The sequence below is a fragment of the Nicotiana sylvestris genome, chromosome 2, assembly GCF_000393655.2.
Source record: "Nicotiana sylvestris chromosome 2, ASM39365v2, whole genome shotgun sequence".
Lineage (NCBI taxonomy): Eukaryota > Viridiplantae > Streptophyta > Magnoliopsida > Solanales > Solanaceae > Nicotiana > Nicotiana sylvestris.
Genome location: NC_091058.1, coordinates 18698586 through 18709991, shown reverse-complemented (window position 1 = coordinate 18709991; position 11406 = coordinate 18698586). Strand labels below are relative to the sequence as shown.

Here is an 11406-nt window from a genome sequence, read left to right as displayed (position 1 = left end):
TTTATCCTCCAGTGCTTTCCATAATTTACTTGCAGAAGTTTCCTTTGTGTATGGATATTTCTGCTCTCTAGCAAGGTAGGATCGAATAGTACCGCAAGCAACACGGTTGATAATTCTCCAATCTTCTTCTCCAATAACATCTGGTTTCTTTTCTTCAATGGCCAGATCTAGCCCTTGTTGAAAAAGGACATCTAGAACCTCGCCTTGCCACATCCCAAAATGTCCGGACCCGTCAAATATTTCGACCGCAAATTTCGCATTTGACACAATTCTTGTCATAAGCGAAGATGCCAATGATGACGTATTGTTGACACTTGATGTAGATTCTTCTTGTTTATTGTCTCCCATCTTTGACACAAATATTATTTAATAGCTGACGACACAAATCAAGATTATTTCCTTTCTGGTGTGGAAGATCAGACTAAGCTGCAACCACAGAGCATACTCAGACAGAACCTTGACTCAGTTACCAAGATAAATCTTTTCTGATGTGGAAGATCAGACTATGCTGCAACCACAGAGCATACTTAGACAGTACCTTGGCTCTGATACCAATTGTTGCGGAAGCCAAATGTATATAGTGTGAATAAGTCACAACTACTATACCAAAAATTATGACAGCCACCAAATAATAAATAAGACAATAAAGCAACAATAAAGGGAACACCAGAATTTACGAGGTTCGGCTAATTTTGCCTACTCCTCGGACACAACCAATATTTTATTTCACTCCAAAAATACAAGTGAAATAATACTAAAGAGAGAAGATACAAATGCCTTAAACAGATGAGAAGGCAAATGAGAGGTGTGTTTAAATCCTAAACATTAAGCCTTCTTTTATAGGGGAAAAGTTTCCCACCAACTCCTTAACCCACCGATGTGGGATGGAAATTTGACATAATTCAACAAATCTCCACCTTGGCAAAATTTTTTATATAAAATTTAATACATAAATGACTAAAGTAACTTTCATGAACTCCTAGTATTATTAGTATCAACAATTATAGTAGTTGTTATTTAATTTAGTTTAGACTATAGAATTAGGCGAATTCATAAATCATACTCTTTATATATTGCTTATCGAACACTATAAATGGTTCTTCACGAAAAGATTACCCAAAATATCGATTCGTCAGTTCAAAAGTTACAATCTTTGTTTATACTTGAAGAACACTTGTAAGAGTTTGGTTCCTAGCAAGCTACCTACTCAAAGAATCTTCAACAACTCTATTTCTTAGATTTTAAAGAGTTTCTCATCATGGATTATACAATTTTATTAAGCAAAATTTTGAGAAACATATAACTAAAGACCCCTTTGATTTTCGAATTTTTTTACTTTTTCTCGAAATCAGTATTTCGCCATAAAAATTTCAAATTTTACTTAAAATTGAATTTCAAAATTTGAAAAACTCCAAAAAATTGATTTTCAAAATTTTCACTTCAATTCACTTACAAAAATTAAAAAACAATTCCAAATTATATTCATGTCCAAAAACAACTCTAATTTTCAAATATCATTTTCACTTGAATTTTTTTCCACTTTTTTTCCGGACAATTTTTATGTCCAAACGCCCACTAAGTGAAGCAGAAATCGATAAAGAAATTCTTTTATTTTACGAAATTCTTTTATTACAAAAGGTGTATTCCCGTGTTCTTCTTGGATGAATTATTTTGAGTTTATTTGGTTGATTTGATGGATTTAGAATTTGCTTTTCCAACTAAGGAAGTCAAACATGTGGAACTTAGGAAAAAGTCGCAGTAATGACAAAAGCTACCCCTCCAAATTCACATCCCTACAATTTAGTCCCTTTCAATAAAGCCTCCTGAAAGAAAGTCTCGTCTTATTCCGCATACCCTGCCCAGTGCCTGTTCATACCCCATTATTTATTATTCCAAATCCGGCATGGGGTCATATATAACTTTTATTATCAGAAAAAATCTAAATGTATCCTTCGTTATATTTTGAGTCCAAATATATCTTTATCGTTACATTCAGAGGCGTATTTAGGATTTAGATTCTATGGATTCAATATTTAAATTTTTAATGCTAAACATATTATATTTTTAAAGTTATGGGTTCAGACCTATTATATGTTGCAATTTATTGAGTTTTTGACCTAAATTTATACTCCGCGTCGAAAGTACTGGGTTCAGATGAACCCAAAACTATAACACTACATACGCCTCTGGTTATACTATTGGTTTAAATATACCCCTTTTCCATTAAGTTGATCCAAAATGTACATCCAATCCTACGTGTGACTGACATTTGATGAGGTGGATGCCACATGGCTTGCCACATCAGCGCCCCTAACCCATTTTACCCCTCCCTTCTATTTTTTTTCTACCACTAAATTTTATTCCTCTCCACTACTATTGACATTATTATCGCTACCACAAAAAATATTGTATTCCAAATTTTAATCTTTTATACATAGATTAGGGGCGCTGAGGTGGATGACACCTCATCAAATATCAATGTTACATAGGATTGGATGTCCACCTTGGACAAATTTAACAAAAGAGAAGTATATTTGAACTAATAGTATTACGATAATAATATATTTAGACCCAAAATATAGCGAAGGGTGTGTAAGTATTTTCTGATAGTATAAAAGGTATATTTGACTCTTTGCTGTTCCAAATCCTACGTCCGTAATGAAATGGTACATAAGCAATAAGCCTCTATTCTGAGGGGTATTTTCGTCCACTAAAAAGGTCTTCCCTTTAAAGTAATCTCCCTTGCAAAGATGTTGCTTGCCGGTTGACTGCCTACTTCATACCAAACTTTTCACTCTCAATTTTTTAAAGAGATCCTTTCCAATCATGACAGAAATAAAATAAGAAACTAATACTGTATCAAATTACTCCGTTACCTCGCAAAGAAGAAAGTAAATACTAAAAATAGCAAAGCTAAAATATAAGAATGAATGCATCTAAAGTTTTATGCGAATTGGACCATTCATTTCTTAATTTTAAAAATAAATTACATATCTAGAAATTATATCAAAAGTGTCATAAATCATACAAAAGTATTATTGATTTTAAATTTGTGTTCTAAAAATGTTAAGAGCTTAAATGAGCCATATACGTACGACTTGTTTGGATGATTGTTATGTATCATTTTATAATGTATCATATAATATTGTATTGTATCGTTTTAAAAATGTATACAATGTTTAGATATAAATTGTTTTCCCTTGTTTCATGATGTCATGCACCAACAATATGAAAAATAAACTTGGAATATTAGAAAGAAACAATAAAGTACAAGATAGAATTATTATATGAAAAGGTAGAGTCAAGGATAAAATAAGATTATTTAATAATATGGAAGGGCAAGAATGATAGAAAAAAATAAGAACAATACCACCACACCAAATCAGTCGTTCCATATAGTGTCATTTTTTGTCGTTACATAATGACGGATTTAGCGATACAATACAATAAAAATTTACGTAACAATCAAAACAAATATTATATTTAAAGTAACAATACGATTCAATTCAACAAGTAACAATAATCCAAACAAGCCATAATGAACCTGGATGGTATTTAATTAATATCCCGTTTGGCCAAACTGCAAAAATCAGTTTATTTTGAGAAGCGTTTTTTTTCAAAAGTGCTTTTCTCAAACGTACTTTTGGTGAGAAACAGTTTGTGTTTGGCTAATTAGTTTGAAAAGTACTTCTGAGCAGCAATTAGTGTTTGACCTAGCTTTAAAAAACTGCTTCTAAGTGTATTTTTTTCAAAAGTGCTTTTGGAGAGAAACTACTTTTTCTGTTTCTCATCAAAAATATTTTTTTTTCATTCCAAAAGTTTGGCCAAATACCTCCCAAAAAAGTATTTTTGGCAAAAAAAAAAAGCTTGGCCAAAGGTAATTTCTTAATTAAAGCTACTAGGAGTATTATTTTTTAAAAAATTTCGCCGACAGCTATAGATACACACTATAAGTGGAGTCAATACATATAAAATTCTCTCTCTTCATTACTCGGAGGAGAGCTTGGATTCAGGGAGAGCTCTTCTAACGATGGTGACACCTACTACCACTAGTGCCAATGTTATTTCCATGTCTCTCTTTCTCCATGCTTTTCCTTCTTAGCTTTGTTTCTGTACAACCCCTTTTAATTCTTGTCACACACTAAGCTAACAAGGTAGAAAAATGAAGAGAAATACGTGTAAGCAAGACACCATTTCCCACACTTTGCTACTGGTGGTGATCGTGGCAGTGTTTTTTAACTCATCTCTTGTTGTTGTTGTTGAAGCAAACACTGATCCTAATGATTGTGAGTTTTCTCACCTTTTCCCTTTTGCACCTCACTGATTTAAAATCTTGGATCCATCTCTAGAGTCTAGAGTACGATTGTTGAGCTTGGGCTTAGCTTTTGTTTTGGTAGTCTTGAAGCTTTTTTCTTTTCCCACTTGAATGTGTGATTAGGAGCTCGGTTGTTCTGATTGTTTGATGTTTGAATGCCTGATTTGGTTAATATTGTAATGTATTTGCTTGTTCATTTTCTGGGATTCCTTTTTTCCCCCTTTTTATTGGGTTTCTGAGTCAATGCAAGTCAAAGAATGAGGCTTTACTATGAAAATGTTCAGTCTTTATGCTTTTACTACTATAAATAAAATGAATCATCTGTTTAACTTGGAGAGCTTTTGAGATTGTGATCTAATAACGCATGCTATTGGTTTGAATGTTTAAATTGTTTGATTTGAATGCAGAATTTGTTAATTTGGTACTATGGTTTCTTCCCCATTCTGAGTATTTTTCTTCTTTTTAGCAAGTTCCAGAGCCAATGCTAGTTAAGATTGAGGCTTTACTGCATAAATATTGAATCTTGTTGGAGAGATTTTCTGGCTATGTTCATTGCCTGACTCTTGTAATCTGCAGTGCAAGCTCTTCAGGTCTTGTATAGTTCGTTGAATAGTCCTTCACAACTCACTAATTGGAAGTCTAATGGTGGTGATCCCTGTAACGAGTCTTGGAAAGGAATCACTTGTCAGGGAACTTCTGTTGTTTCAATGTAAGTTTGTATACCGTTAACCTAGTGCACGTCTTTGTACATTTTAGTTATGATTTAATTGATAGTCATAATATTCGGTTCTTTCTGTGACAGTCAAATTCCTGATTTGGGACTCAATGGAACGTTGGGATACATGCTCAATGGTCTTACCTCGTTAAAGAACTTGTAAGCACTTTTTCTTTTAAGGGGCAAAGGGTAGTTTAGAGGACCTACTATCGCAATAAAATTGAACTTCTGCACTTTGTTGTCTTTTAGGGATATGAGTGGCAACAACATTCATGATACTATTCCATATCAGCTTCCGCCCAATCTCACCAGCCTGTAATGTTTGCTCCTTATAAAGTGTTTGGTTTGCTTGAGAACTTTTCTGTTTATGATTGACTCACTGACAACATAATAATTGTCAATGCAGGAATTTTGCAAAGAACAATATAAGTGGCAACATTCCTTATTCTATTGCTGGCATGGTTACACTTAATTATCTGTGAGTGGGCAGACTTGCGACGTACTTTCCCAAAACAAAATTAGCATTTGCTTGGTCTTCGCTTTATTCTTTCGTTGATCATTTTAGGCAACATTTTTCAAAATAGCTAACTCAGCAGTTCATTTTTTAGGAATCTTAGCCGTAATTCACTCTCTCAAACAATTGGAGATGTGTTCACCAATCACTCCGACCTGGCAACCTTGTAAGTATTCTACTAATCTTTACTTAATTGATGTTTTCTGGTTGATTCCTCCTTTCTTTTCTATTCTTCTTACTTCTTCTGCCTTCTTTATTTTTATATTTTTCTGAAAGAGCTCATACATTTCCTGTTCCAGTTCAAGTCCAGTTACTAGGTTGAATTCATTATAAAATGGCGACTCCAACCTGCAGTTTCTGGCCCTTCATTTTTTTTGATTTGCCTACAATGGACAGACATGAGTGCTTCGAGACGTAGATAACACATGCTAAATATAGGATTTAATCATGTATAGATGTCTTTTAGATTCGCTAATTTTAATGAACGATGATTTGCGAACTCCAACCTTTTATTTTCTTTCATACACTTTTTATGTGAAAATCATTTTGATTGTAATAGGATTGGCGTCCTTCTCCTCTTTGAAGCTTTAATTGCTTTTCGTTTTCATTTATTGGATCTTTCAGAATCCAATTCAAGGAAACAGTGTAATTTGCAGTAGCGCTCCGTACCCTGCTGAGCTTTCTGGCTATGTTGATTCCTCATGGCTTTCAGAACATTCGTTTCACTAGTTTTAATCTTTCACTGATTTGCTGCTACTGCAGGGATTTGTCTTCGAATAACTTTTCTGGAGATCTCCCTCCTTCATTCAGTTTGTTGACAAATCTTTCCACACTGTAAGAAAAATAATTTTCTACTCATAGGATTTACTGTTCCTTTATTTGACTTACACATGATATTGAAATTTCTGGCAGCCATCTGCAAAACAATCAGCTCAGTGGTACTCTCAATATCCTGGTTGGTTTACCTTTGACTAATTTGTAAGTCTCAACACTTTATTTGTAAATTAATGGGCCTGGCTAGTTTGATTCAATGTTAATAGAGATTTTTATGGGAAAAAAAACCTTTCTGCAGAAATGTTGCAAAGAATCAATTTAATGGATGGATCCCAAATGAACTCCTATCTATCCCTAACTTCGTGTAAGTGGCTTCACATCTTATATATTTTTACATGGTTTAGACTGTTACAGTTTCAAGGGATGTGACATAACGTCTAACATGACAGATATGATGGAAATTCTTTTGCAAATAGTCCAGCTCCTCCTCCACCACCATACACTCCACCTCCTCCTGGCAGATCTCGCAACAACCGTAACCGCTCTCCTCCTCGTTCACGTACAAGACCAGGTTCTAATCCAGAAAATGGGGATAAAAAGAAGGGATTGACAACTGGAGCTATCATTGGCATAGTTATTGGATCTTCTCTAGCAGTTCTTTTTGCTCTGGTAGCACTTGTATTTTGCTTCCGGAGGGGCAAGGGCAAGGAAATTGCTGCTAGACCCTCTCCAAGTCCAGGAAGTCTTCCAGTTACAGATATAGGTTTGTTCTATTAACTTTTTTCCTCCTGACTCATTATTGTGATTGGTGCTAATACCCTCAGATGACAAACCGCTGTATTGTGATGTGTTATCTTCATTTGGAAATTGGCACTAGCTTGGTTCGTTTCTCATATATTCTGCTTAATCTTAGTGAATATGGAGGTACAAGAGCAAAGGGCAAAGCCTGCGGCTGCTGTAGCTGACTTGAAGCCCCCACCTACAGAGAAGGTGACAGTTGAAAGGATACAAGGGAAGAATGGATCTGTAAGGAGAGTGAAGTCCCCGATAACTGCAACTTCTTATACTGTTGCTGCTCTGCAAACATCAACAAACAGCTTCAGTCAAGAAAATCTCATCGGTGAAGGATCTCTCGGGCGTGTTTATAGGGCAGAGTTTCCTAATGGGAAGGTAATTTGAGATGTTTACATTCAATTGTTATACCATGTCACTTCTTACCTTTGGTACTTATGTGGGATGTGCATTCGAAAATATTTAAAGCTGAACAACATTAAATAAATTTAATCTGTCACTCAAGGACATCCTCATTTTGATGCTTAGAGAATTTGCATACTTGTGAGTTGGATATTGTTCATCGGATCCTCAAGGACATCAAGACAGGTATATATAGATCTTGGCCACTCCATCCATCACCATAGGGTTTTGGGTGGTTGCTAAGATGCTTTGACATGGTATCGAGCCATTATACGTGGGGGAGATTGTTGTGTTATATAAATGTTATCTTACTCAAAAAAAAGAAAGGATTGTTGTGTTATATAATCTCCCACCTCAGGTGAATGAGGGGGCATCCAAAGCAGTATATGAATATCTTGGCCTACCATATCCATTGCCTTAAGATTTGGGTGGAATCCTTAGATTCTTTCACAATATTCTTTGTGGCAAACTTTACAAGGGTAAATATTTGATCTGTGTATTACTAAAGCTAAGTAGAACTTAGCACACTTCTTGATGCTCTGCTGCATGGGAGTTAAAATATTAGGTCTTCTTGCTAGTAAGTAATCTGTTTAGTGATTCTCTTTACTGAGATTATGTCCTTGATACTCTTTGATTCCCCTTGCCTGTTAGATCTCTTACAAAGTTGATTGCTCACACGTGCCAATTGTTCACTCCTCTGTTGGGTCACATCTTTGCTTTTGTCCGTCTTCTTGTGTTGATGGGTGTAATAATATGGTCACTTTGATGGTCATCTCACTTCTCTTCTCAGCCAGAAATAATTATGATGTTCTAACCTTGTCCTTCGGTTATATGATGTAGTCTTAAGCAAAAACGTTCTTAGAAGTTTCAGAGTTCAACTTACTATATCTTACAAAGTTGATTGCCCACACGTGCCAATTGTTCACTCCTCTGTTGGGTCACATCTTTGCTTTTGTCTATCTTCTTGTGTTGATGGGTGTAATAATATGGTCACTTCATCTCACTTCTCTTTTCAGCCAGAAATAATTATGATGTTCTAACCTTGTCCGTCGGTTATATGATGTAGTCATAAGCAAAAACGTTCGTAGAAGTTTTAGAGTTCGACTTACTATATATATCTTCTACTTTTTGGTTTATTATAGGGTGTGCTGCTGGCTATTTCTTTTTAATGAACCAATTATGTCGATTATTTCTCTGCTCCCAACTTGATGCCAACTGTTCAAATAAATGATTTGATATTTGATGTGTCAATAACATTATTGATAGGGAAACTATTATTTTGCATTCATGTAGCTTCTACAAAAGGTGCTAACTGAAACTGTCAATGGTCATATGAACTAACAACTGTCTATACCAGATAATGGCCATCAAAAAGATCGATAGTGCAGCATTGTCGCTGCAGGAGGAAGATAACTTTCTTGAAGCTGTCTCAAATATGTCAAGGCTGAGACACCAAAACATAGTTGCATTGATAGGATACTGTGCCGAGCATGGGCAGCGTCTTCTGGTTTATGACCATGTCGCAAATGGTAGCCTGCATGATATGCTGCACTTTGCTGATGAGAGGAGCACATTGCTTACTTGGAATGCCCGGGTTAGAGTAGCACTTGGCACTGCTCGAGCTTTAGAGTATGTAGAAGTTGTATAGTATTTTACCTGTCTCAGCCCTTTGCTTGTTGGGTTGGCTTAAAATTTAAACCTTGTATTTTCAGGTATTTGCATGAAGTTTGTCTACCTTCTGTTGTACACAGAAATTTCAAATCCGCAAATATTTTACTAGACGAAGAACTCAATCCTCATTTATCAGATTGTGGGTTAGCAGCTTTGAATCCAAACACAGAACGCCCGGTGAGTTTGTAAAGCAAATTGTCTGTAATCTACATTATTATTGTCGTTTTGTCTGGCACAACAAGGTTCTTTATAATGTTGGGTGGTACATATAATGTTTATGACATGATGCCAATCAATTTACCAGTTGAAATACTCTAGTAAGAGCAAATATTGTTAAGCAGCTGTTTCTTGGTACAGCTTTACAAGACTAGTCATGAATTGGAGATTCTGATTGTGACAGCTTAGTTTTGTTTTTGTTCTTCTAGAGCAATGTTAGGTGCTTCAACACGATCATTATCAATGTGCACAACCTTTAGTGAAGACCCCTTTTCCCCGGCCTAGAAAATCCTTTTAGTTGTGTCAATAGTTTTTGGAAAAGAAAGAATCTCCTTATGCAGAAGTTCCTTTGAAGGAAAGCTCATGCTTCAAAAGGCTAACTGATTATGGTAAAACTTATTGGCTAAAGTTGTAATTTCCTCTTAATGTTGACAGGTTTCATCCACACAGATGGTTGGTTCATTTGGTTATAGTGCTCCGGAATTTGCTTTATCTGGAATATATACTGTAAAAAGTGATGTATACAGTTTTGGTGTGGTAATGTTGGAGTTGCTGACAGGAAGGAAGCCACTTGATAGGTAAACTTGATCATGCAGACATTGGTAGTTGACTTACTCTGATGAATTTTATTAATGACCTGATTTTTTTGTTAATAAATCATTTAGTTCAAGAATGAGATCGGAACAGTCACTTGTGAGATGGGCTACGCCTCAACTCCATGATATAGATGCCTTATCAAAAATGGTTGATCCTGCACTAAATGGCATGTATCCTGCAAAGTCTTTGTCCCGATTTGCTGATATTATTGCACTTTGTGTTCAGGTGAGCTTTTATATGCACAATCTTTCATTTAGAGTATACGCATTTGTTTATCTATCTGTAGGAAGCTTAAAAGATGAAAGGACTCCCATATATCTTTGATGGAAGGGAAAGTCAATCATAGGGAATTTACATACTCAAGGACCAATCGCTTCAGCAAATAAATGACCTTCTTGCATTTAATGCCTGTGAGTCTTGGTATGGCGGGAGCGCCCAAATGGTTAATAAAGTTTGGGAACTTCAAAAGCAAAGTTCTTGCACACCACGGTCGAAAGTTACTTTTAGTTAAGCTTTTCGTGATCTAAGGCGCCTTCAAGATCAGCCAACTCATGAAGGAAGATTTGATGGACTCAACCAAAATATAATGAATACTTGCTCATTGATATACCTGAAGTGAATTACTTGTAATAATTTGAATGTGACCTTTTTCTTCCTGGTAGTAACCTTTTGACATCTGGTCAACTATTTCTTGTACAGCCTGAACCTGAGTTTCGACCCCCAATGTCTGAAGTTGTGCAAGCGCTGGTCCGGTTAATGCAAAGGGCAAGTGTGGTCAAAAGACGATCCAGTGATGAATCAGCTTTCACATACAAGACTCCAGATCATGAGACGGTTGACATGCCATAATATAAACTTACATGATGAAGCAGCCTTTGCAATTTTGTAAGTAACTTCTGCAAAGGTCAAGAGTAACTATGGCGGATAAAACTCGGAGGTGTGAATACCAGACACATTAAAAATGTAATTATTTTTCACATCTTTCCAATTTTTTTATTTTAAAAAAAGCTTCTTTCCATCCCAATTTGAGGTACATAATTCACTGACAATGTCCTTCAGAGTGTATTTACAGTCATCGTTGGGATAATGGATATATGTCAAGATCATCACTGTCAATAAGAATACTGCAACAAATTATCATTCTATGTTGTTTATATTACAATTTTTCCAGCAGTACTCTAGGCTTGCCTGCCGGCTATGGTTGATCATTGGTTTCTCATTAGGATTTGCTTCATTTGTTCCAAGTTTATGGTAAACAGCGCATACATATTGCCTTTTTTTTTGGGATCTTTCTTTCATTTTTCCAGTCACTAAATTGGTCGATCCAGGCGAGCTAAGTTTTTTAAACAAGAGTAGGAGTCCACATCTGCAAACGTGTTTCTTTCCTCTGAGGCAGCCGGTGCACTAAGC

At 35.6% G+C, this 11406-nt stretch overlaps 1 protein-coding gene across 1 annotated transcript; it reads left to right on the top strand.

Annotated features, from left to right (window-relative positions):
- The first annotated feature begins 3972 nt into the window (after window positions 1–3972).
- On the top strand, window positions 3973–11139 carry LOC104227250 (protein STRUBBELIG-RECEPTOR FAMILY 8). Its single transcript, XM_009779464.2, has 16 exons — window positions 3973–4286; window positions 4892–5024; window positions 5118–5189; window positions 5280–5345; window positions 5437–5508; window positions 5639–5710; window positions 6307–6378; window positions 6457–6522; window positions 6617–6682; window positions 6768–7081; window positions 7232–7488; window positions 8870–9141; window positions 9225–9360; window positions 9835–9977; window positions 10065–10221; window positions 10696–11139. The coding sequence occupies exons 1-16, from the start codon at window positions 4163–4165 to the stop codon at window positions 10843–10845; spliced, it is 2172 nt and encodes a 723-aa protein (XP_009777766.1). The 5' UTR covers window positions 3973–4162; the 3' UTR covers window positions 10846–11139.
- The last annotated feature ends 267 nt before the right edge of the window (window positions 11140–11406 follow it).